Source organism: Engystomops pustulosus, unplaced genomic scaffold (assembly GCF_040894005.1).
Source record: "Engystomops pustulosus unplaced genomic scaffold, aEngPut4.maternal MAT_SCAFFOLD_884, whole genome shotgun sequence".
NCBI classification, from domain to species: Eukaryota; Metazoa; Chordata; class Amphibia; order Anura; family Leptodactylidae; genus Engystomops; species Engystomops pustulosus.
The window spans coordinates 1-26560 of record NW_027285763.1 but is presented as its reverse complement, the minus strand read 5'-3'; the positions used below and the strand labels follow the sequence as shown (position 1 = coordinate 26560).

Below are 26560 nucleotides of genomic sequence, written 5' to 3'. Positions count from 1 at the left end.
CAGAGCTGCACTCACTATTTTGCTGCTGGTGCAGTCACTGTGTACATACATGACATTACTTATCCTGTACTGATCCTGAGTTAGATCCTGTATTATACTCCAGAGCTGCACTCACTATTCTGCTGCTGGTGCAGTCACTGTGTACATACATGACATTACTTATCCTGTACTGATCCTGAGTTACATCCAGTATTATACTCCAGAGCTGCACTCACTATTCTGCTACTGGTGCAGTCACTGTGTACATACATGACATTACTTATCCTGTACTGATCCTGAGTTACATCCTCTATTATACCCAGCCAAATGTCTGTTTTAAAACAAACTTCTGAGGTTTTTCTTAAGAAAACTGAGCATTTGCTAAACCAGACAAGTTAGGAGAAGCGAGAGAAAGAAGGGGCCACTTACTCTTTTTGTGGATGGGATTCTCAGACAATCTTCTTCTACGAGGAATCCGCAGCGATCGCCGACCTCCAGGACAAAGTCCAGGTATTCTCTGTACTGAGTCTTTTTACTGGATTTCCTGTTGAATTTCCCGAAGAAGCTGAAGAAGCAGCAGGGCAAGACAAAGAAGCGACAAGAATACGATGACCTGGAAGAGAGACACTTGTTGAGGCTAATACACAAACAGGCGTCCTGGCCACTTACATGAACTACTCGAGTGGCCTCTGTATTGTTACTGCAGCTAATGGGTTTTAGGCAGGAGAACAGAGTTTCAAGAGCTTTTCAATTTTCTTCCCAAACTTGAGTCAAAAACAAGAGATTTAGTTCTTATTACTGGGGGAAAAAGCAGATCTGCTAGAAATATAGTTATTAGACAGTCCTACCCTGGTCTTATTGCTTTTTACCTTGCACAGCGGTGCCCCAGCAGGACGGCAGAGGTACTGCAGTGCAGAGGAAAACTAAAGGGACTGTATCCCCTTGATTCCTAGGGTGGGTGGCTACCCAAAAGATCAGACCCTCACCAAACAAAGTGATGTCATTACTCATTGATCCAAGCTCCTCCCATTCTGTCTTGATTGGCTCCCCTGGATGAGAAAGGTTGCAGTGGACTTTACAGACACACCCACTGTGCACCTAAATGCTAATTTGCATATAGGTAAAAATAAGATTTTTCTCTATTCAGGCCACTCAGCCTCTAAAACCCTACAGAATTTGTACTGCCTTGTCTGTAAAGACCTTAGCGAAGAGGTTATTATCCCTTTACGGTGAAGGCTACAATTTTTTTATTTTTTTTTTAGAATCTATGTCAAATTGTCATTATAGTGCTCCCTATAAGTAACAAAAAGCAATGACAAAGAAAGATGTGCCTCAAAATAGTAGCAATTAAAATAGCGTCTTATCCCATAGAAACCAAGCCCTAACAATACTCTTTTTAAAGAGGAATTAATAAGTCAAAACACAAACTTGGCTCTTCTTAAAAAGGTTTTTATTTCATGGGCAACCCCCTTTAAAGTAAATCTACCATACAGATGCAGTGCTTATAGATGCTCCTGCATTCTGGGGTGTGCCTGCTGAAAAAGGATCCATTCTTTTTGCTTCTAGTAGCTTGGGTTTTTATAAAAAAAAAAACTATCTCAAAAAATATGCAAATGAGCCTCAGGGGCTCATTCGTATAACTCTAAAAGACGGGTTTTCTCAAAAACTAAGAAGCAAAAGGAAGCTTGGAGTCTGTTTCGGGAGGCAGCATGTAAGTGTGCTTGGTGTAGAAGTACTGCGTCCAGAAGCCATTGAAAAATAAAACTCTTAGTGTAAAAAACAAGCCCTCTCCATAGGCCTAAGATAGATGGAAAAATATAAAATAAGTTATGTGTCCAAAATAACTGCACCGCATACATAGAGAAGACGGATCATTTAACATTACCTAGCAGCAATTACAGGAAGCCATGGGGTCAGCTCGTCCGAATGATTCCCGATGATCCAATCCGTGTGCGGGAATAAGGAATTATCACTTGGAGTAATGGCAGATTCCTGGGGGAGAAAGATAATTGATATTATATACAGTGTGCAGTTAAAGGGGGTATTCTCATTACAGAAAATTAATGTTATTGTTTGTATAATTAAAAGTTATCCAATTTTCCAATATATTTTCTGAATTAATTCCTCGTGGCTTTCTAGATCTCTGCTTGCTGCCCTTCTATGTTTACTTCCAGTGGATAGAAATCTGACCATGATCACACAGGTGCACGGCTCGTTATATATCACACAGCTCGGATTACTCTGTGATATAACGAGCAGTGCACCTGTGTGACAATGGTCAGATTTCTATCCACTGGAAGTAAACATAGAAGCTTTCTATAGATTGACAGCAAGCAGAGATCTAGAAAACTGTGAGGAATTGATATAGAAAGTATATTGGAAAATTGTATAACTTTTCACTAAACAAACATTAATTTGCCTAAATGGGAATATCCCTTTAAGAAAATGCAGAAATCTATACACGAGATTACAATGTATCAATAAAAATCTACCAAGCACAGCGCCATATATTATATAGTGGCCACGCTTGGTATTGCAGCTCAGTCATGTTGACCTGAACGGCGCGGAGCTGCAAACAGGACATGTAAAGGATGGATTTTCCAGTGGAATCAGAATGGAGGGGCGAGAGGGGAACAGTGATCTGTCTACACATATCAGCAAGCGCTCCAGATCTCCTCCGAAATCGCTCTGATCTCTGTATAATATTAGACTCTCAATCATGTGGAATGGTGGAAAACACACAAACAGAGGAAAAAAAATATCATAGTGGTGTCATTCCCCTTTAAGGCAGGTTACCATATAATAATACCTCGTATACGAAGAGGTAAATATAATTGATTTAATTGCCTTCACTGGAGACGCGTGTTATTTGCTGAATAAATGAGGCGAAGGTAAATTAAAGGAGAAAAGAAACAACAACAACAAAAAAAAATCTAAATTCCCTTTAAGCCATAAGCAGCTAAGACTTGTCCTGTATAAGTATCACATTGTGCGCCTCTCAGCGTGCGGCTAAATGTCACCAGCGATGGCACAGAGTGCGCGCCGCTTACCTCCAGAATAGTCCGTGACCCGTACATATCCCAGATCCTCCTCCTGCGGACATCAATGCCTCGACCCGGGTGCTAAAATCACATGTATAAGTGTATAAATACAATAGAAAATGGCTGAAATATGGAATTATCTGTATGATTTTTACAAGATTAAAGGGGCTTTCCAGTGTATGGATATTGATGACATATCTATAGGGGGGGGGGGATCACCAATATCAGATCAGTGGGAACTTAAAGGGATTGACCAGAGATTGAAAAACATGACTGCTTTATTCATAAAACAGCGCCACACCTGGCTATGGTGTGTGCCGGTATTGCAGCTCAGCTGTATAGAGATGAATGGAGCGTAGCTGCAATCCCCTCACACACCATGGTCAGGGGAGGCGCTGTTTTTGGATGAAAGCAGCCATGTTTTTCAACGCCTAGACAACCCCTTTAATGGAAGTTATGCATTGAAATTATAACATAGTGAACAGAGCAGGAGGAAAGGCTATTATACTGCAACTACCGGGACAAAGGCAACATCACGATCATTCTGGATCCATTCTCATACCAGCGCTGGTTCTGATTGTCCGATTACACTGATTTAAGGATAGGTCACCATGGAAATGTTCTAGAAAGCTCAGTTGTCTTTTCTGCACATCTGAAATCCTTCATAATCCTTCAAAAATAAGATGAGAGGAGTCACTTTTTGCCTGAAAGGAGTCACTTTTAGAAGCTGGAGCGGGAAAGTCTTCACAGACTTGCCTATCTTGGACGCTCAGGAGCGTTGCTTTCAGTGTCACTTTTTTCCTAAATCGAGTCACTTACAGAGGCTGGAGAGGGAGTGTCACTTAAGACTACCCGGTCTTCAGTTCTATAGCGCCTACAAAACATGCTGGTGTCATATTAAAGATAATTCACATCTTTCATACCGCATCAGATTTTTGATTCGCCTTTCAACAGAACCAGAGATACAAACCTTTGAAGAAATATTCATGAAATGGGTCTTAATGTGCAGGTCAAATTTCCCTGTCTTATTTCTGTCTGCATCTCTGGTTCTGCAGCTCACAGAACCACAAACCCAATATGATCTGAAAGAGGAGATTCCTAGCTTTTGTATGACACCTACAGCAATGCTCTAGATACTATAGAACTCAAGACGTGGCAACAGAATTGACACTCCCACTCCAGCCTCTAAAAGTGACTTATCTCAGGCAAAAAATGACTCTTCTCTGCTTTTTATACACTACCTAAGAGAAGGTGTTTTTTTTTTTATTGTGGTAAAGTCAGATGACTGTTCCCCTTTCATGGGGATTGTGCTTCAGATAACAGCACCCAATCACCGTAAGACCGGCTTTACAGGGATTTCTAATAGTTTATGTAAAAAATACACATATTTACTCCTTCATTGCTTAATATATGAACCAGCAGTCCATTGCCACACCCCAGGTCTACAAACGATTGCTTCTCCTCCAGCTGCTTTTGTGATCGCTCTTCCTCCCAAAGAACCTAAAAGCAAAGAGAACACCAAACCAATGAACAAAATATATTAATAATAATCTGTCATCTAAATTCATGATGGATCGAGGTAAGGCACCCGTAACCGACCTCCCCAAAAAGGCACAATACCTCCCTCCCACATTAAAGGGGTCGGCCACTCTTTTACATAAGTTGCCAAATGTGGTTTAACAGTCTTGTGGATACTACCTGAATGTTCATCAAATGATTCAGCATTCCTGTACTTATTGTGCTGTGTGCAGACCCTCTGTGATTCTTTGTTTGCATGTCTGAGCTCTGCTGAGTAGGAGGAGCTGTAGCAGGAGAGTTATGACTCATCTTGCTCCCTTCCCCTGCTATGCTCTTCCTGTTTCCATCAGAGAGGACAGACTGTATATATGCAGAGGGCAGCATGGTGAGAACAGGGAAAGGCTGAAGCTCTCAAAAGAGGAAAAGACACAGGTACAAATACAAGCAGAGGTATGTCTAATGGAAGAGATTTATTGAAAAGTGGCCAACCCCTTTAAACTTTTTTTATCACCTAGTGGGAGGTATTTTTTTGAACTCTGCAGTAAGTTCCTCAGCTCCCCCTGGTGGTGGCTATAGGTAACCAGTATTTGTTTCTGTAAGGCTGCATTCACACTACAGTATGGGGGACGTATATACGGCCGACGTATATGCGGGCGATATACGTCCCCCATACACTTCTATGGGCTCGCGGCGCCCTACGGGAGCGGTACGGTGCAGCACACGTGCGGCACCGTACTGCTCCGTAGCCCGGGAAAAGATAGGACGCTCACCTCCTCCTCTCCCCGCGCTGCCATGTGCCCGCCGTGCTACGGTGCGGCGGGCTCACGGCAGTGTGCATGCAGCCTAAATCTGTATACATACAGAGGATTTGGAGCTTTGTAGAAGGGAAAAAATAAATTTTTCTGACAGACATAAAAATACATAAAGAAATTACTCAGTGATGGAGTTTGTGCCAATATATGACACCATGATAATACAGCAGATATATTATTGTGGTAAATGTTACATTTCCCCAGAGCTCAGCCTGGATTCCTGTAAAACTACTTTAAGACTTGGCTGCAAATTCAAAACTCATTTTTTATTGTCCTCTGCAAAACGCATTTTCCCTCATATACTGTACATACTCTATACAGATCTCCATACAGGTGTATGGAATCCGTATGATTACTATTAGAGACTTACTAAGAGGTAGGTTGCGATGGCCACGTCTTCATACACAAACTTTTCAGGATCGGTGACTTCAGGCCAGACCTGGGGGTGAAGGAAAGTGCAATTACTACACCGATTCTTATGGTTTCATTACTGTACAACTGGAGACAACCACTATGGCCGCTCCTGCCACTTCTACAGAGGTCGTCACCCACCACAAGGTCAGCTGAGGAAACTACAACCCCCAGCGTGTACACCAGAGCTGATGTTTTTGGAATTTCCATAAAATGATTGGGAATTCTGGACAGAATCAGTCTCCTTCAACTTCAACAGATGTCAAACACACAGAAAGACAGTGTAGTCCAGGGTCCGAGGGAGCGATGCCCCTCCCCCAGGGTCCCAGGGAGCTATGCCCCTCCCCCAGGGTCCCAGGGAGCTATGCCCCTCCCCCAGGGTCCCAGGGAGCTATGCCCCTCCCCCAGGGTCCCAGGGAGCTATGCCCCTCCCCCAGGGTCCCGTGGAGCTATGCCCCTCCCCCAGGGTCCCGTGGAGCTATGCCCCTCCCCCAGGGTCCCGTGGAGCTATGCCCCTCCCCCAGGGTCCCGTGGAGCTATGCCCCTCCCCCAGGGTCCCGTGTGTCCTGTGACACCCCCTATAACTCTCAGACACAGTACTAAAATATTGAAGCAACACCAGAAGCCGCTCCCATTTCTGCAGGGTATTCCAACATTCCTCAAAATTTGCAGTTGTACTGACATGTACAACAGTGGCTCTACTCCTTCCCTGACAAGCAGGGCAAGAAGCTATTTCTATTGGCTGCACTGAAGTGACCAGAGAGAGTGACTGAGCGTGTGCGTCCGTGGTCGTGGACATGCATATTACTATTGACTTTTTTGGTGCCGTAGTATGTTTGTTAATATCATAACTATTTACTAAATTGTTTGGACTTTATGATGTATGAAATGAATATGATATCTATATGGAGCGACAGTCACCTATTAGTTAATGTTATCACTAGATTTGGACTGGTCCAATATCAATATTTATTAAAAGCTGGGTTATTCCTAGATATGGAAAGGAGAGGATTTTGTATAAAAACTGAAAAAAAAGGCCACAATAACTTCTACTTAACCTTAACGGAGATGTTTGTCCATCACTTCCGGCCATATCCGTAAAAGGGAACATGTCACCATGGTAACAGGTTCCCTTTAATGTCTCACCAGGACCTGAGCACCACTTCAATTTATTTCTTATGGAGCCCCAGGAAAGTTGAGCCCAGAAGCCGCTGCCTCTATGGCCCTACACCAGTGATGGGCAACCTTTTGAGCTTGGTGTGTCAAAATTCGCCAAAAAACCGAGCATAACTCGGGTAGTGTGTCACCTTGACAAAAAAAACATAATTTTGTGATATTTATAGTTTAAATAACAAATATGTATACTATTTAACTTCTAGGGTACTTTAACCGTAGGTTGCCTGATTGATCCTACCATATACTGCCATACTACAGTCTGGCAGTATATGGGGATTTTCCACATCATCTATTACTATGTGCAAATCGCACATTGTAATAGATCGGTTACAATCAGACAAGTGTGGAAATGCTTAGTAACCTGTGAACTTTCAGTCATGAAAGTTCACAGGTTATAGCGAGGGCACAGGCACCGCTGTCTGCATCTCCCTCATGCCCTCTTGGCATGGAGAAGGTGTGAGGAGCAAAATAATTGCAATGTCTGGCGATTTGCAAGGCGTTGCGATTATTTCAGGGCTTGTACATCACAAAACTGACGCACAAGCCCTGATGACTGTCTTCTATCATACAGTGCACTGACCTTACTCACTGTATGATGTGAGTGGCAGGTTGTCCTCCCTTGCCCCTGCTGTGGAGATGGTCAGTGTAGAGGTGGCTCCTGCTGGGACATCACACAAGGCAGTAGCGATGTGGCCTCTGACTGTGTTGCCATCCTACCCCCACCACAACTATCAGGAGCTGCAGAGGAGCCTCCTGGGTGTATGGCCGGGTCACCTCTCCTGCTGTGCCCTGTGCTGATACCTGTGCTGACTGGAGACACTAGGCACAGCTCACAGATGGGGAGGGGCCTGCCCGGGAGAGGAGGAGGAGGAGGGGGGAGTGCTGGAAGCTCAGTGCAAACTCTCAGCCTCCCGGCTACTGCACCTGGTCATGTAGGATGAAACTTAACTCTCAGGCAGCCGTGTGTCAGTGAAAATGGCTACGCGTGTCATAGGTTAGCCATCACTGCCCTACACCTCTGCCTATTACAAAGAATCCTGCAGAGATATTACCACATAACAATATCCATGGCATCCGCGCGCCCCCAGGACTGCCTCAGTAATGGCCGCGCCCCCAGGACTGCCTCAGTAATGGCCGCGCCCCCAGGACTGCCTCAGTAATGGCCGCGCCCCCAGGACTGCCTCAGTAATGGCCGCGCCCCCAGGACTGCCTCAGTAATGGCCGCGCCCCCAGGACTGCCTCAGTAATGGCCGCGCCCCCAGGACTGCCTCAGTAATGGCCGCGCCCCCAGGACTGCCTCAGTAATGGCCGCGCCCCCAGGACTGCCTCAGTAATGGCCGCGCCCCCAGGACTGCCTCAGTAATGGCCGCGCCCCCAGGACTGCCTCAGTAATGGCCGCGCCCCCAGGACTGCCTCAGTAATGGCCGCGCCCCCAGGACTGCCTCAGTAATGGCCGCGCCCCCAGGACTGCCTCAGTAATGGCCGCGCCCCCAGGACTGCCTCAGTAATGGCCGCGCCCCCAGGACTGCCTCAGTAATGGCCGCGCCCCCAGGACTGCCTCAGTAATGGCCGCGCCCCCAGGACTGCCTCAGTAATGGCCGCGCCCCCAGGACTGCCTCAGTAATGGCCGCGCCCCCAGGACTGCCTCAGTAATGGCCGCGCCCCCAGGACTGCCTCAGTAATGGCCGCGCCCCCAGGACTGCCTCAGTAATGGCCGCGCCCCCAGGACTGCCTCAGTAATGGCCGCGCCCCCAGGACTGCCTCAGTAATGGCCGCGCCCCCAGGACTGCCTCAGTAATGGCCGCGCCCCCAGGACTGCCTCAGTAATGGCCGCGCCCCCAGGACTGCCTCAGTAATGGCCGCGCCCCCAGGACTGCCTCAGTAATGGCCGCGCCTCCAGGACTGCCTCAGTAATGGCCGCGCCTCCAGGACTGCCTCAGTAATGGCCGCGCCTCCAGGACTGCCTCAGTAATGGCCGCGCCTCCAGGACGGCCTCAGTAATGGCCGCGCCTCCAGGACGGCCTCAGTAATGGCCGCGCCTCCAGGACGGCCTCAGTAATGGCCGCGCCTCCAGGACGGCCTCAGTAATGGCCGCGCCTCCAGGACGGCCTCAGTAATGGCCGCGCCTCCAGGACGGCCTCAGTAATGGCCGCGCCTCCAGGACGGCCTCAGTAATGGCCGCGCCTCCAGGACGGCCTCAGTAATGGCCGCGCCTCCAGGACGGCCTCAGTAATGGCCGCGCCTCCAGGACGGCCTCAGTAATGGCCGCGCCTCCAGGACGGCCTCAGTAATGGCCGCGCCTCCAGGACGGCCTCAGTAATGGCCGCGCCTCCAGGACGGCCTCAGTAATGGCCGCGCCTCCAGGACGGCCTCAGTAATGGCCGCGCCTCCAGGACGGCCTCAGTAATGGCCGCGCCTCCAGGACGGCCTCAGTAATGGCCGCGCCTCCAGGACGGCCTCAGTAATGGCCGCGCCTCCAGGACGGCCTCAGTAATGGCCGCGCCTCCAGGACGGCCTCAGTAATGGCCGCGCCTCCAGGACGGCCTCAGTAATAGCCGCGCCTCCAGGACGGCCTCAGTAATAGCCGCGCCTCCAGGACGGCCTCAGTAATAGCCGCGCCTCCAGGACGGCCTCAGTAATAGCCGCGCCTCCAGGACGGCCTCAGTAATATCTGCGCCTCCAGGACGGCCTCAGTAACGGCCGCGCCTCCAGGACGGCCTCAGTAACGGCCGCGCCTCCAGGAGCCCTGAGTAACAGCTGCGCCTCCAGGAGCCCTGAGTAACAGCTGCGCCTCCAGGAACCCTGAGTAACAGCTGCGCCTCCAGGAACCCTGAGTAACAGCTGCGCCTCCAGGAACCCTGAGTAACAGCTGCGCCTCCAGGAACCCTGAGTAACAGCTGCGCCTCCAGGAACCCTGAGTAACAGCTGCGCCTCCAGGAACCCTGAGTAACAGCTGCGCCTCCAGGAACCCTGAGTAACAGCTGCGCCTCCAGCTGTAAGCGAGTATAAACTGTATGAGCCGCAGTATATAATTTGTGGGGCAGGAGAAATAATCCAGGGTAAATGATGAGAGAACATGAACAAGCGGCGGGGGCAGGAGGGGGGACTATTTATCTGTACTATATTGTTCTAATAGGCGCGGGGCGGTGATGGATGAGCGCGGCGGATACCTTCACCATATCTTTGTACTTCTCCTTCAGGCTCTGGTACAGCTTGCTATATTTATCCACAGCGATGAGCGATAGGGTGCTCTTAAAGTCGCTCTTCTTGTCCTCCGTGGACCACTTTGCCAGGCGAGAGAGCAGCTCATTTGTCATCCAGGAGATTTTCGGGTATATAACACCATCCGATTCCCAGCTTTCTGCGTATACTGTGTGCAGAGAGAGTGACCTGGAGAAAAAAAAAAAAGGGAGAATTTTAATTCTGAAAAACCTGATTAGTCCGAAAAGCTCTACTATTATTTAAACGTGAAAACACACTTATTTTCATAACTTAAAGGGGTTGACCACTTTACCTCATGTGTTCTGTAATGTGTGTGTTATACACACGGCGAGCACACGTCCTGGTAACTGCCACCAGGAGCTTTGCCAGTGGCAGTGAAAGAGTTAACACCCACAATCAGTATCGGAACGCAACACGGAGAGGGCCGAATACTTCTCTACACCCTATCAGTACCCTTGTACTATACACGTATACAGGGGCATAATGACAGCGGTAGCAGCCATTGCAACTGCTATGGGGCCCACAGTGTCACGGGCCCCGGCATCAAACTTTACAAACTAAAGAATGGAGGATGTGCGCCATACATCTTCCACAGTACACCGCACGAATCGGCATCAGGGTGAGGACACTCAGTGCAAAACCTGGTATATAAATGCATATTTCACAGTCCTGCTGCTACTAAAAATACACACAATGCATATACAGAGCTCCAGGGACAACACCTAACATTGCCTGCAGCTCTGTATGGTCTAACCTGCTATTGGAATTCAGAAAGGTAAAACAACAAATTACTCAGCGCCCCTGTAAATAACGGGGGACATACAGGGAATTATAGATGGTGGCGTTGTCGCTACATATTGCCGTCTACAGAGAACAAAGAGACAAGATAAAAAAAAATACAATGTGAGCGCCGGAACGGAAGAACACGGAGATTTCATTTACATTTTAACAAATCGAAGAAAAACCTGATTAGAGAAGAGTGCAAACGGATGCGGGAGATAAATTTCCCAATGTATCATCCTGGCAGCGAGGAACAAAGCAGCTCCGAAATCTGCGGAGGGATGATGGCGAGGGCTAGCCTGCACAATGGCTATAGGGGACATCCCATTCCCACATATAGAAAAAAACTCATTTTTAACATTTTTTTTCTCCATGTAATCATTGCTATTCCAAAATCACTAAGCAACACTACATATTGTCCCTGATACAGCCAGGAGTGGGGGGCACTGCAGCTCCATTCTATTCATTTCCCTGCAGTACCAGACACAACCTGCGGAGAGGAATGGCGCTGTTTCCGTGTTTTTCTAATCTTATTGGTCTGGGATTAGGGAAAAAAAGACACACAGTAAAAGATCTAGGACTGCGTCACCTTCCCGATTTCCCTGCTCAGCAGCGCTCCAACCACCCGGCCGCGCAGAGATTACTTGCACCTCACAGACCGTAAGCTCTTGCGAGCAAGAACCCTCAAAACTGCTTACTAAAGTAAGCAGCTCCCAGTGCTTAAACAAACGCCGCAGTGTTAGAAGAATAGCGTTACCTGAAACCTCCGATAACGCTATCTAATACTGCGGCGTAGTACAATGTAAACGCCGGACCACTCGCAGAGCGGTCCAATGTGTTCATGAGGGGGCGGTCCGAGGCGCTGCCTCTTCCCCGGACCGCCCCGCTCACTCCATAGGCCAGCGGTGACTGCCGAGCGTCATGCGGCAGTCACCGCCCCAACCCCGCCCGCTCATGAATACATCGGACAGCTTGGCGAGCGGTCCGGCGTTTACATTTTACTCCGCCACAGTGTTAGATAGCGTAACCAGAGTCTTCCGGTAAAGCTCTCATTCTAACACTGCGGCGTATGTTTATGCACTACTAAAGTAAGCAGCTCCTAGTGCCGAAATTATGGGTGACAGGTCCTCTTTAAGGACGCAGGATTTTTTTTTCCGCTCATTTCTTGCTCTCCGCCTTCAAAAATCCATAACATTTTCATTTACAGAGCTGTGTGAGGGCTTACTTTGTGCGTGACAAATATTACTTCTCCGTCACATTGTTTATTATTCCATGCCGTGTACTGGGAAGCTGGAAAAAAATTCCAAATGTGGAAAAATTTGAAAAAAAAAAAAAATCACATTCGTGTCACGTTCTTGTGGGCTCAGTTTTTACGACTTTTCACTCCAAATAAAACGTCTACTTTATTCTTGGTTCAGTACGATCGCGGCGATACCAAATTTACAGATTTTATTGCGTTTTAATTTTCAAAAGTTACGAAAAAGAAAAAACAAACTTCACCATCATCTGACGCTAATAACTTTTTCATACTTTGGTGTACGGACGTGGAGGAGGGGTAATTTTTTTTGCGAAATGAGCCGACGTTTTCATTGCTACCATTTTGAGGCCTGTCTGTCATTTTTATGTGATGTAAAATGGTGTAAGTCGCGTTTTAGACATTTGGGCGCTATTTTCCGTTACGTGGTTTACCCCCGGCAATAACCGGTTTTATATTTTGATAGATCGGGCATTTTGGGACGCAGCGATACCTAATGTGTCTGTGATTTTTACTGTTTATTATGTTTTATATCAGTTCTAGGGAAAGGGGGAATATTTGAACTTTTTGGTTTTTTACTTTTTTTAATCTATTTTTAAAACTTTTTTGAAACATTTTTTTACTATTTCTTAGACCCTCTAGGGTAAGAAATCGTTCCTTCCATATACTGCAGTACTACTGTATTGCAGTGTATGGCATTCCTGCACAGTATCATTGCTCATTGTAACAAATCTTCTGAAACCATGCAGCCTCAGGTCTGCCAAATACCCGAGGCTGTCATGGCAACCGACTGATCCCACAGGAAAATGGCGCAAATTTGTTATTATGTCAATTTTGCTGAATTTTTTATTCTTTCCAGCTTCCCAGTACATTGCATGGAATAGAAAATACTGACACCAGGAAGTGCAATTGGTTATGCACCAAACAAGTCCTCGCACAGCTCCATACATGGAAAAATAAAAGTAAGTTCTGGATTTTGAACAAAATATATGTAAAACCAAAACGGAAAAAAGGGCATTGGCGGGAAGGGGTTAAAATGAGAGATTGCTGGGAAACGTGAAGTGTATACACAGTCCGGAGCCCCATACAGCGCACTCACATTTCATTGATCCATAAACAGAACACATAAATAAAAACAAAAATCACATGACCGGAGGGAAGCGGGTGCTGGGGGCAGCGAAGACAAGAGAGGCCGGCGGTCACCGGCTCCATGCATCATCTCCCAGACACCCGGCTTAATGCTAATGTATGCGCTGCAGAAAACTCTCACCATTCATCATCCACGACAGCAGAGAGACGGATTTGATAAATGTTGTTTTCCTTGACCTGGAAGTGTCCCCCGCTCCCTCCCTCCAGGGGCACGAATGTCACAACGTTACTGGAGACATCTAGAAGGGGTGGAAGAAAATATCTAACATGACTTATCTGCTCTGAATATGGAGACACAACAGTCAGGCTTAAAGAGAACCCGTCACCAGCCTTTACCCAATGAGACTACCAGAACCCACAGGTTTAGAGACTGCAGAGGGAGGGTCACATCAGATGCCCCAGATCTAAAAACATGGGTGAGATTTATCACAGCTTGTACCCAGTACTGATGCTGGGAGGGTTTGGGTGGAAGGTTGGGGTTTTATATCATATGTGGGCGCATCAGGAAAATCCCCCCACAGTGTCACATTAAAGATAAGAATCGCATCTTTCAGGTCGTTGCCGGCTTGTGGTTCTGTGATCTCATAGATTCATAAAGTTTAAAGGAAATCAACCAAAAAAAAACAAAAAAAAAAACCTAGAAATACTCACCTCCGCTCCTCTTTATCTTGATCCCGGGGCTGTCCATCATTAGTCTTGAGACGCAGGGATCACTTAGAAAGGAAACTTATAATTAGCAGCCCGGAGCATGGGGACAAGATGTCCAGAGCTCAGGGCTGCTAATTATTCCTGCCTCTCACATGACGTCACCTTGTGCTCGCATGCATAATTAACAGCCCGTCCATTTTCCTTTCTAGGTGATCCCGAGTTGTCAAGACTAACGACGGACAGCGCCGAATCAACATCAAGAGGAGCAAGGATGAGTATGTCTAGGTTTTTTGTGTTTTTTCTAAAGTTGGGAATACGATCTGCAGATAAATATCCAGTTCCAGCCTACCTCCATGGCAAATGGGGGAGGGGTAACGTTCAGACCAGGAGGTGCGTACGTGGCCATCAAACAGAGGGGACGGGAAAGGGGGCCATGGCAAATCAAGTGGACAGGGGAACGGGGGCCGTGGCAACTCAAATTAGGAGGGGAACGGGGGCCGTGGCGATCAGATGGAAAAGGGAGGGGAATGGGGGCCGTGGTAATGAGACAGGGGGTAAACAGGGGATGTGGGGGGATGTGTGGTGATCAGATCGGGGGTGTAGGGTTCATGGCCATCAGACAGGGGGAAAACAGGGGATGTGGCGATCAGATCGGATGGAACGGTGATTGTGAGGAGTCGGTCGTCACCTCGTATGATAATCTCTCTCCGGGGCTCGGTGCACCCATAGTGCGGATTTGCCTTGGGGATGACAGTCCTCACTATGACATCGCTCTCCTGGTACCCCCTGATATGGGCCAGCACCTCCTCATCACCTCCCGGACAGCTCAGTCCTGGCAGCAAGGTGTGAACAGCAGCCTGATCCCAGTTGTGCTCCACACAGGAGCCGCATAGCCTCTTATTCACAACCTGCGGCTTCTCCACCCACACCGTTACCGCTGCCCAGAAGCCTGCGGGCAGCACAGAGCCGGGATCCCGCACACAAGTCCTCCCCAGCTCCGGCATCTCCAGCTACAACGTGGGTATACACAGAGGAGCTCGGAAAACACGTCACCAACACGGCTGTCAAACTATTTTGTCTCCGTTACAGCGGCCATTTTACTGGAGACCATTTCCTACTTTTTCACTATACTATAGGTCTTCATAAAAATGGCGGCGACCTTTAATATTCAGTACGGTAACAACGACCATTTTTTCCTGTTTTTTACCCACGCGTAAATATTTACATGAGCTTATTATACTGATGACGTCTGCCGGGCAACTAACAGCGGCCATCTTGCTTAATGGCAGCATCAATAGATTGAATAGAATCTGGAGCGCACGATGATGAAGTGTTTATTACCAGGGGGAAAGGCGGCGGCCATCTTGGTTAAGGGAAAATGGTCTGATTCGGATTGTATGAATTGTACCATATTAAGCGGGACTCGAATTTTTGCTTCTTTAACTTGCTTGAGTAATATCTATCGTAGTTACACGACAACACACATATCTATTAAGTTGGGAATTTAAGTTCGGGGATCCTGCCCAAAAGAAATATGGCAGAAGAGACTTCCCCTTCCTATACAGGAGCTGTGCTAGAACTAGGAACTAGGTCCAGTATCAGGCTGTCATTGTGTATCCATCTGTACAATCTGGAGATATATAGCAGCAGCTGAGGTAGGTTATGTGAGGGTGGTAGGTTATGTGCACTGATTCTCTATGGAGATCTGTGTAATCATATCTGTGTGTATGATGTTAGTAACAGCAGGACTGTGAAAAATGCATTTATATTACAGGATTGTAGCTTCTCCGGAATGATTCCCATGTGGCGTTTTTTTGCGTTTTTAAACACATCCAAAATGTAAGCGGGAGGGGGTTTATCTTAAACGCATATGCGCCACGTGGGAATCCACCCTTCAAGAGCACTGGGGATGTGTCCTCACACTGCTGTACTCTTATCTCTCAGCATTGATATGCTCAACAGACCCTTTTCTCTGCTCTGAGTAAAAGCTGTAGCAGGCTGTAGTCAAATACCACAGCAGTCACTCAGAGTGGAGCTTTAGAGCAACTAAATGCAAAGCACTAAGGGCACAGCAGTGGGAGGACAGAGCCCCAGTGCACTTGGAGAAGCTACAATCCTGAAAAACATAACTTTTTTTGCGTTTAAAGAGGACATATGGATAATTTGCGCCAGTTCTGTACTAAGTGATAAAATTTTATCCCCCCAGGTGGGTTTTCCCGGTCTGTAACTCAGAGGTGATTCAAGGATCTCCTGTAAATAATAAAAGGGGTTCTTCAATTTGGACAAACTCCTTAATAGAGATGAGCAGACCTGATGCTCGGGTTCAGCCGCCTGACCCGGACATATTGCCAGATAGGCAAATCTGTTAAATTGAAATTGAGCAATTATGATTGGCCAGTTGGCCTAAACTGAACCCAACCTTTGGGATTGCTCATCTCTAGTCCTTAATAAAGAGCAAATCTCAAAGTGTCCTGCTGGGATCCTAAATAATCCAGTGTAATCTGTGGGGTAACCTGCTGGTAAGTGTTCTGTTTTCCTACAGCGCCTCCGCAGGGAAAGATGTGTATTACACAATGCCCATTCACATCTGTGTAATGCAGCACAGCACAGGACCTCCGGAGAAGGAGATGCTACAAAGATGGTCCTGAACAGAGAACTAACATCTGTTAAAGGGGTTGTACCGGCTTTGAAATTAAAAGCTGAGCAGTGAGGGTCCAACTGCCTGGACACCCACCAATCACAAAAATGGGAAACCAGGCATCTGGAGGTAATTGTAGGGGTCCGACCACTGTAATAATAGGGAGCATGTTTGACCACCTAGACATTCAGACTCCTATCTTTCTCCAATGTAGCAGATGACAAATGTAGGATTTACCAGGTCACCCAGTTGGATGGCAGCCACTATGCCGACTGTGTACCTTTCTACGACAGCGTCACAGCCCAAGGTACATGAGGACGAGACAGAGGAGGACTTTAATCCCACCGCACAGGAGAGGTCCAAGTCCAGACATCTTATCATTACCTGCAGGGTCAGTAAATATCATTGTGCCGGGTAGTGATCTGTGACTACACTGCTGGAGACGAGTCCTCCTGTATACTCCTGTAAGTATACTGCTGTGTGTAGTAGAGAGATGTGATGCCTTTAGTCCCATCAGTCTAAAAGGGGTGGATTTTGCATCTGTTAAATCTGTAAATGAATTCAGATTTATTGGGATAAGAGCAGATATTTGTCTAATAATGTAACAAAATATAATCAAGTTAAAGGAAATCTACCATGAAACCTGATAAACCAGGGACATTACTCATAGATCCAGGCACTGTGACTGTGGTCATCTTCTTATATCTGTTATCCATGGCTTCCTTTATCCTAAAATCAACTTTCTGTGCTGCTGTAATATTACATCAAGCAGAGGGAGGGGGGAGTGCCGAGCAGGAGCAGATGGGGAGGGTGAGACATGGAGGGGCTCTGTTGACGCCCCCACTCAGGGGCGCACCTGCCATGAGGCAAGTTGAGAATCTCACCTCAGGCAGCGCGCCTCCTGCTGGACGAGGGGGCAGCATCGAGCTCCCGCCCGCTGGCCCATGCTCCCGCCCGCCGGGACATCCCCCTATCCGGCACATGCTCCTGCCCGCCACATGCACTCGGGCTGGGCAAAAATTATTTAATTGAATTAAATAAAGGCCTTGTGTCTGGTAAGCCCATGGAGAGGTAGAGACCATATATGGACAAATGGTGATCTCTCCCTTATGACATGGTCCATGCTCTGCGCTAACCTGACACATCTCTCAAAAGCATTCCCTGCCCGATGTCTGTAGGGTCTGTGGAAGTCATTCCAAGTAACAAAAACCTGTTATTGAAGTACCGTAATTTTGATGCATCGTGCTACCCTACATGGTGACACGCCGTATCTATTTATACTACATGGCGGTACGTTGTATGCATTTTATACTACATGGCGGCACGCTGTATGCTTTTTATACTACATGGCGGCACGCTGTATGCTTTTTATACTACATGGCAGCAGGCTGTATGCATTTTATACTACATGCCAGCAAGCTGTATGCATTTCATACTACATGGTGGCATGCTGTAGGCATTTTATACTACATGGTGGCACGCTGTATGCATTTTATACTACATGGTGGCACGCTGTATGCATTTTATACTACATGGTGGCACGCTGTATGCATTTTATACTACATGGCGGCACGCGGTATGCTTTTTATACTACATGGCGGCACGCTGTATCAATTTTATACTACATGGCGGCACGCTGTATGCATTTTATTCTACATGGCGGTATGCTGTATCTATTTTATACTACATGGCAGCACGCTTTATGCATTTTATACTACATGGCGGCACGCGTTATGCATTTTATACTACACGTCGGCACGCTGTATGCATTTTATATTACATGGCGGCACGCTGTATGCATTTTATACTACATGGCGGCATGCTATATGTATTTTAAACTATATGGCGGCACGCTGTATCTATTATGCATTGCTTTATTTTCACACTAAACCAATATGATGGACCTGGTCCTGACACATCTGGTCCCTGATATATTTCATATATGGAGGGGGGGGGCGTCTCTCTGTGGCTCGCCTTGGGCAGCAGAAAGGCTTGGTTCTCCCCTGCCTCCACCATCCATCAGACGTGTCACCTGTTCTGTGAGACTTTGTGTAAACCCTTTAAAGGGGTTTATCCGAGCTCCTTGTTTTTTGTGTTGTGTCCCCGAGTGTTGACAGTCACATAATTGCTTCACCCAAATAGTGTGGACAGGAGTTGGATGTGTGACTGCTGAGGCTGCTGATTGATCATGATCCCTGGATTACTGTCGCTAGACATAGTTAGGTGCAGCGGCAGAAGATTTTCGGTCTGTCTCTTCACTCTATGACATAATATTGTTTTGCAGATTTAAAATGATCACCTCCAAGCATTCAGAAGCCGCTTCCCAAGATGCACTGCTCCCCGATTTACCCCATGGACCGCTTACTGATTACCGCAGAAGGGCCTCCTTCAATTGGAAAGACATGGTGCTGTTTTTGGAAGATGAAGACATTGTTGCTTTTAAGGTTTGGCACATTTAGTCGAGTGGAGATTTCAGAACTTTGATTTCCCATCATGTACTGGGATCTGCATACTGTTAGAACATATTGGGAGTTGTAGTTTTTCAGTACAGTATTGTATATCGCTATCACAATACCTCCCTTTATCTGTTATATTGTACTTGGGGACCCAAAAAGTTGAGATATGGTGAAGGTTTTTGACATTTCACAATGGACAACCCAAGTTTTTTTTTTTTTCTATCCTCAGAACAAGATCTTCTCCACACTAGAGAATGACCCCCTATTCTACCGCCAACCCGGGGAGGATCTGCCTCTGGAGAAGTACAGACAGTTGACCTTTCTGAGGTGCAAGAAGATTTTCGAATACGACTTCCTGACTTTCGAGGCAACCATGGAAAAACCTCAGAAATTACTGGTCCTTATCAACTGCCTGGGCATGTACGACTGGTCGCTGGCCGCCAAATTCTTCCTAGATACACAGGTAAGCGTTTTTTCACCGACTACAGATGTCCACATTTGCGAACCAATTTTCTATTTCCCCAAGTTTATCCAAGATGGAAAAAAGAAGCAACTTGTTCCTTCCAGTTTGTATTTGCAGACCTATGTGTTTCCATGGTAACAGACAACAAACAAACCTGATTGAGTCTGATCCTGCAGTTATACCCCTCATAATATACAAAACTATATGTTAAAAAGAATGGTAGATCAGAGGGAATATAAGGATCAGGATCAGACTGCATAGACTTTGTTTGTTGTCTAATAAAGGGGTTGGCCACTCTTTTACATAAGTTCCCATGTGCCTTTACTGCCTTAATAATAATCCCTGCATGTTCATCAAGTGATTCAGCAGTCCTTTCCCTGTTCTCACCATGCTGCCCTCTCTCCCTGTATCAATGTGCATGGCAGCCAATATTGGAAGGAAATTTTTAACAAGGACATTGTTGTAATAGAAGAAGGGGGAGCATAGTATTTAGTAAAAATCATAGAGGTTCCTCTTTATTAAGAGGAACCTGTCATCCATTAAACTACTAGTCCATTAAGTAGGGTATTAAATGTCATTTTAGAAACTCTGTGCAGCTTCACGGGCTGTTACACTGTCCCCCCCCCTCTACTCCTGTTCGGCACTTTCTTCCCCCTCCCTCTGCCTGATGTAATGTCACAGCACAGGAAGGTTCAGCACACAGCGGAAAGGAGGGAAAGTGTTCATTACATAATGTAACAGCCTTGTTAATCTGCAGCATGAAGGGGCTCCTAATGCCCTTCTGACTAATTAGCATAATTCAAAAGTTGATTTTGGAAGGATGGAGTCTGTGGATATCAAATATAAGAAGATTATTACATATCAACTTTTGTAACAGTAATAATAATTGCTTTATTTATATAGCGCACACAGATTATGCAGCGCTGCACATAGCTTGCCAATTATGCAAATGAGCCTAAAAGGCTTTAGGGGTGTTACCAAAGCCCCTCTGTGCTGTAGTGTCACAGGCTGTTACAATGAGCAGTGCAGGTCTCCCCTCCCCTTGCCCTTCCTGCTAGATTACACAGACAGATGGAGGAGGAATAGAGCAGGGGTAGGGTGATACATATTCCGCTCATTGTAACAGCCTGTTACGCTGCAGCACTGAGGGGCACTGGTAACGCCCCTGAGACCTTCAAGCTCATTAGCTTAATTTTAAAAGGTGATTTTAGAAGGAAAGAGGCCATGGATAACAAATATAAGAAGATTACCACAGTCACGGTGCCTGGATCTATGAGTAATGTCCCTGGTTTGTCAGGATGGATTTTGGTGTCATCTGGGCTATGCACTAGAAATTATTATGCTTCCTCTGCACATAATGGAGACTTATAAATTGTCAAAAGAAGATACACAAGTTTTATTTTTTGCTAAATTGCCTTATGCTCCTAAGTCAGAACCCAATACGGAGACATAAACTCTAGTATTCCTAGGGCTGATGTGATGTCCTCGCCCCTGTATAAATCGACTGGGCCTGGAATATATTATCATGTTCCTCCCCATCATAACCCTGCAGGGTCTTTCAGGTGTATTGCTAAGTATGCAGGTCCATTGGGTCACCACAGTTCTGTTCTTTCCATCTCCCAGGTCTTTGCCGGAGCTGTAGGAAACGCGGGCTCTGAGAGACACCAGACATTCCTGAACCAGACCCGTAACATGGAGGTAAGGTCCATCATAGTGGATCACAATCACTTGCATCATGACTTTCTCTCTAATTTTCCTTAAAGGGGTTTTCCCACAGGATTGGGCCTAACTTTCTGCTCAGTGGGGGTCTGTAGCTGACGGAAATTGCTGAGCGCGGCGCTCACTGATCTCCATCAGCTCCATAGAGATTAATGGAGCAGAACGGTCATGCACGGCCGTCTACTCCATTAGTCGGTCGGACTCCTCGTTTTCGCAATATGTGGGGGTCTCAGCACTAAGATCCCCACTGATCAGCAAGTTAGGCCCTATCCCACGGATAGGGCCTAACTTGCCTTTGTGGAAAACCCCTTTAAGATGGAAATTTGGATAGTTAGGAGGGTTTCTTTCTATATAAATATGTGTGCTGGTCTCTCCTTATTTTAATATTTCGTTTCCCTCCTTAAAGATATTTGGCTGCTTTGCACTTACGGAGCTCAGTCACGGCAGTAATACGAAGGCTATCCGAACGACCGCGACCTTTGATGCTTCTACCAAGGTAGGTATAAAGAACAGAATGGGTCAGACTACTGGAGTTTTCTATTTTCTGACTGCCCCCGTGTTCGCCTTTATGCATTAAGAGGTTTACGGTAATCCCATCCGTTTACTTATAAAAAAAAAAATCTCCTCCAAAGTCATCTGAAAATGAGCAGAGAAGGGTCATATTTTGCCTGAGATGAGTCAAATTTAGAGGCAGTGGGGGCAGCATCACTACAGATGCCGCTTGCTTTGATTCTATAGTTACTTAGAAACATGACACTTTTATCTCCTATTAAAGATAAGAATCTCATCACATCAGACTTGTTGTTCTGTTGTTCTCTACGAAACCGTAGATACAGGCAGGACCTGGATCTTTATCTACATTCTATAGATGTATCTATGTCTTTAAAGGCCCGTGTCTCTGGTTCTGTAGCCCACAGATCTGTGATCTGAAAGATGAGATTCTTATTTTTAATATGGCACCAGCAGCATGTGCTATAGCAGAGGTCCCCAACCGCCGGTCCGTGGACCAGGACCGGGCCGTTGGAGTTTATCAGCTGGTCCGCGGCACCGCTGACAGCTAGCTCCGCGGCCCTGCGCCTGGTCAGAGCTCGCTCTGTGTGGATTTATAATGTTTTCTGCCATAGCCTTGACAGCTCGCAGCTCCCGGCAGAGAACATTATGCAGGACGGGGTGGGGCGGGTGGGTGCAGGAAAACAAGCCCAGTGCTCCCACTGACTCAGGGAAACAAGCCTGGTGCTCCCACTCATTCTGAACCTATGGTAAGTTGAATCACATTCTCATTATAAATGTCATAATTATATGATAAGTATGCACTAAGCTCCACCCCTCCATAACCCCACCCCATATGACCAAAGCCCCGCCCCCACCGGGCCATGGAAAACTGGTCTAGCTTAAAGCCGGTCCCTGGTGCAAAAAAGGTTGGGGACCTCTGTGCTATAGGAACCAAAGATCTAAAGAGCAGCCTCTACAATTCACTCGCAAATGATTCATGATTTTTATCATTTATATGGGTTGGGGTTAGATATGGAGTATTTGTGGGGCACACAATTTTTTTTTCCATTGACTATGGTAGGAGGGTTACACGGCTCCGTTCCCTGGAAAAAAATTTTTTAGGTGCAGCTGGTCCCTGGATACAAAAAGGTTGGGGAACACTGGTTTAAAGGGAACTTGTCACCAGATCAAGCTAGTCATTAATATGAAGATTGTGTCCTTATTTCTAGGAATTCATCCTCAACTCCCCAGACTTCGAGGCGGCTAAATTCTGGGTGGGTAACATGGGTAAAAACGCCACCCACGCTGTTGTGTATGCCCAGCTGTACACTACGGACGGGCGATGTCACGGGCTGCACTCGTTTGTTGTACAGGTAAGAATTACAGACGTCTCTTATCAAGAAATCACAGGAGGATCATAAAACCTCATGGCCGTGGGTGTCCTGTGTGCACTAATGTAACACTAAGGAGCAATTCACACACGTCATATACTGCCACATGTCATGTCTGCAGACTGAACACTTTACAATGAGTGAAATATCTGCATTACTTGTAAGGTGGGTTTATATTAAGTTATATAAACCATATATGTTATATTACTACTGAATTCTGTAGCCTGTGTAATATGGAAATCATCTCTATTAAAGGGACTGTCCACTTCTAGCAAATAATTCATATTGTTTGTGTTCCAAAAAGTTATACAATTTTTCAATTCTGTATCAACTCTTCATGGTTTTCTAGATCTCTGCTTGCTGTCATTTTATAGAAAGTTTCATTGTTTACAACAAAGCCGTGCACCTGTGTGACACCACATGACCAGGGATATAACGAGCCGAGCACCGGTCTAACATCACATGACCAGGGATATAACGAGCCGTGCACCTGTGTGACATCACATGACCAGGGATATAACGAGCCGTGCACCTGTGTGACATCATGTGACCAGGAATATAACGAGCCATGCACCTGTGTGACATCACATGACCAGGGATATAACGAGCCGTGCACCTGTGTGACATCACATGACCAGGGATATAACGAGCCGTGCCCCTGTGTGACATCACATGTCCAGGGATATAACGAGCCGTGCACCTGTGTGACATCACATGACCAGGGATATAACGAGCCGTGCACCTTTGTAACATTACATGACCAAGGATATAATGAGCCATGCACCTGTGTGATATCACATGACCAGAGATATGAGCCATGCACCTGTGTGACCTCACATGAGCAGGGATATAACAAGCTGTGCATCTGTGTGCATCACATGACCAACATGACCAGGAATATAACGAGCCATGCACCTGTGTGACATCACATGACCAGGGATATAACGAGCCGTGCACCTGTGTGACATCACATGACCAGGGATATAACGAGCCGTGCACCTGTGTGACATCACATGACCAGGGATATAACGAGCCGTGCACCTGTGTGATATCTTATGACCAGGGATATAACAAGCCGTGCACCTGTGTGACATCACATGACCAGGGATATAACAAGCCGTGCACCTGTGTAACATTACATGACCAAGGATATAATGAGCCATGCACCTGTGTGATATCACATGACCAGAGATATGAGCCATGCACCTGTGTGATATCACATGACCAGAGATATGAGCCATGCACCTGTGTGCATCACATGACCAGGGATATGATGAGCCATGCACCTGTGTGACATCATGTGACCAGGAATATAACGAGCCATGCACCTGTGTGACATCACATGACCAGGGATATAACGAGCCGTGCACCTGTGTGACATCACATGACCAGGGATATAACGAGCCGTGCACCTGTGTGACATCACATGACCAGGGATATAACGAGTCGTGCCCCTGTGTGACATCACATGACCAGGGATATAACGAGCTGCGCACCTGTGTGACATCACATGATCAGGGATATAACGAGCTGCGCACCTGTGTGACATCACATGATCAGGGATACAACGAGCTGCGCACCTGTGTGACATCACATGACCAGGGATATAACGAGCTGCGCACCTGTGTGACATCACATGATCAGGGATACAACGAGCTGCGCACCTGTGTGACATCACATGATCAGGGATACAACGAGCTGCGCACCTGTGTGACATCACATGATCAGGGATACAACGAGCTGCGCACCTGTGTGACATCACATGATCAGGGATATAACGAGCTGCGCACCTGTGTGACATCACATGACCAGGGATATAACGAGCTGCGCACCTGTGTGACATCACATGACCAGGGATATAACGAGCTGCGCACCTGTGTGACATCACATGATCAGGGATACAACGAGCTGCGCACCTGTGTGACATCACATGACCAGGGATATAACGAGCTGCGCACCTGTGTGACATCACATGATCAGGGATACAACGAGCTGCGCACCTGTGTGACATCACATGACCAGGGATATAACGAGCTGCGCACCTGTGTGACATCACATGACCAGGGATATAACGAGCCGTGCACCTGTGTGACATCACATGATCAGGGATACAACGAGCTGCGCACCTGTGTGACATCACATGATCAGGGATATAACGAGCTGCGCACCTGTGTGACATGGGACAGGGACCGGTTTTTATCCATCTAAAGTAACACAGAAGCTTTCTATAGAATGACAACAATCAGAGATCTAGAAAACCATGTGGAATTGATATGGAGAGTATTTTGGAAAATTGTATAAGTGTTTATTACCTAAACAATAGCAATTATTTGCTGAAAGTGGACAACCCCTTTAAGAATAAAACAAAATTTTTCTGCTCCATTACAAAATACAATTTTTTTCAATTTATAACCTGTATTGTTCATTTTACACTTAGATTCGAGACCCCAAAACTCTGCTTCCCATGCCAGGGGTAATGGTAGGAGACATAGGCAAGAAGCTGGGCCAGAACGGTTTAGATAACGGGTGAGAAGTATTTCATGTCTATTATATAATCTTGGTAAAGGTTATGCATTGGTTTTCAGCTTTTCTACAGGCGGTCCCCTACTTAAGAACACCCGACTTACAGACGACCCCTAGTTACAAACGGACCTCTGGATGTTGGTAATTTCCTGTACTTTAGCCCCAGGCTACAATAATCAGCTATAACACTTATCAAAGATGTCTGTAATGAAGCTTTATTGTTTCTCCTGGTTCTTATGATAATCCAACATTTTTAAAATCCAATTGTCGCAGAGACCAAAAAATATTTGGTGGGGTTATAATTATAAAATATACAGTTCCAACTTACATACAAATTCAACTTAAGAACAAACCTACAGAACCTATCTTGTACGTAACCCAGTACTGCCTGTACTTGTGGGAAGGTCCCTAACAATGAACTGATCATTACATTTGTACCCAATTATCTCCTGTGGGGAAATCTAATAGCTCACATTCTCTGCAGCGCCACCACAGGGGACATGTAGCATTACATGCGGCTCAATTCTATAAATACAGTAGTTTAGCAGCGTAACACAGGACTAGTCCTCCAGAGCTGGTTATTACAACTTTGTAGGGAAGGATCCCTAACCATTGACCCTGGAAAGGTTAAACTCCTTTATAGGATCATCCTGAAATTCCATCCTCAAGCCAAATATCCCTAACTATAAGATCCTTAGTCCCTAAATAAGATCCCTAGTAGTGGATCTTATTTTTTCCTTTTGCAGTGACTTCTGGTGTGTATACCAAGTTCCACCTGCAGGTGGCAGCACTGCTCCACAATATACCGTAATTTTGTTTTTCTGTTGATTTTTCGATTCTGCTTTGTTTCCTATTACTAATATTCCCCCAAAAATTATTTGATTAGT

General features: G+C 46.4%; 2 protein-coding genes across 6 annotated transcripts; one reads left to right on the top strand and one right to left on the bottom strand.

Moving 5' to 3' along the window:
• Window positions 1-345: 345 nt before the first annotated feature.
• On the bottom strand, window positions 346-15100 carry LOC140112572 (probable tRNA (uracil-O(2)-)-methyltransferase). 4 transcript variants are annotated; one of them, XM_072132553.1, is made up of 8 exons: window positions 14680-15100; window positions 13465-13582; window positions 10108-10327; window positions 5721-5789; window positions 4413-4520; window positions 3030-3101; window positions 1865-1971; window positions 346-592 (listed from the first exon to the last, which is right to left on the bottom strand). In XM_072132553.1, exons 1-8 carry the CDS (start codon window positions 14993-14995, stop codon window positions 361-363), a joined length of 1242 nt encoding a protein of 413 aa, XP_071988654.1. In that variant the 5' UTR covers window positions 14996-15100; the 3' UTR covers window positions 346-360. The 4 variants fall into 4 exon arrangements, 2 of the variants coding, with proteins under 2 accessions (XP_071988654.1, XP_071988655.1); XM_072132554.1 differs by lacking the exon at window positions 346-592 and having other exon boundaries at window positions 1861-1971; window positions 14680-15098; XR_011852698.1 differs by lacking the exons at window positions 346-592; window positions 1865-1971 and adding an exon at window positions 3538-3690 and having other exon boundaries at window positions 14680-15098.
• A 356-nt stretch (window positions 15101-15456) lies between these two features.
• Window positions 15457-25680, top strand: LOC140112571 (peroxisomal acyl-coenzyme A oxidase 3-like). 2 transcript variants are annotated; one of them, XM_072132551.1, is made up of 9 exons: window positions 15458-15646; window positions 16534-16758; window positions 16844-17093; window positions 18914-19073; window positions 19315-19548; window positions 21172-21246; window positions 21674-21763; window positions 22989-23132; window positions 25588-25680. In XM_072132551.1, exons 4-9 carry the CDS (start codon window positions 18921-18923, stop codon window positions 25678-25680), a joined length of 789 nt encoding a protein of 262 aa, XP_071988652.1. In that variant the 5' UTR covers window positions 15458-15646; window positions 16534-16758; window positions 16844-17093; window positions 18914-18920. The 2 variants fall into 2 exon arrangements, with proteins under 2 accessions (XP_071988653.1, XP_071988652.1); XM_072132552.1 differs by lacking the exons at window positions 16534-16758; window positions 16844-17093 and having other exon boundaries at window positions 15457-15646.
• Window positions 25681-26560: the final 880 nt, after the last annotated feature.

Bases quoted from the DNA above. Each gene is read 5' to 3' on its own strand.
- LOC140112572 (XM_072132553.1), bottom strand. From the start codon at position 14,995: ATGCCGGAGCTGGGGAGGACTTGTGTGCGGGATCCCGGCTCTGTGCTG. The intron at 10,328-13,464 runs GTGAGAGTTTTC...TTTTTTCTCCAG, and splicing joins GCTGTCGTGGATGATGAATG to GTCACTCTCTCTGCACACAG. The intron at 3,102-4,412 runs GTAAATATGTGT...ATGTGATTTTAG, and splicing joins ATATATTAAGCAATGAAGGA to CACCCGGGTCGAGGCATTGA.
- LOC140112571 (XM_072132552.1), top strand. From the start codon at position 18,921: ATGATCACCTCCAAGCATTCAGAAGCCGCTTCCCAAGATGCACTGCTC. The intron at 19,074-19,314 runs GTTTGGCACATT...TTCTATCCTCAG, and splicing joins AAGACATTGTTGCTTTTAAG to AACAAGATCTTCTCCACACT. The intron at 21,247-21,673 runs GTAAGGTCCATC...CCCTCCTTAAAG, and splicing joins ACCAGACCCGTAACATGGAG to ATATTTGGCTGCTTTGCACT.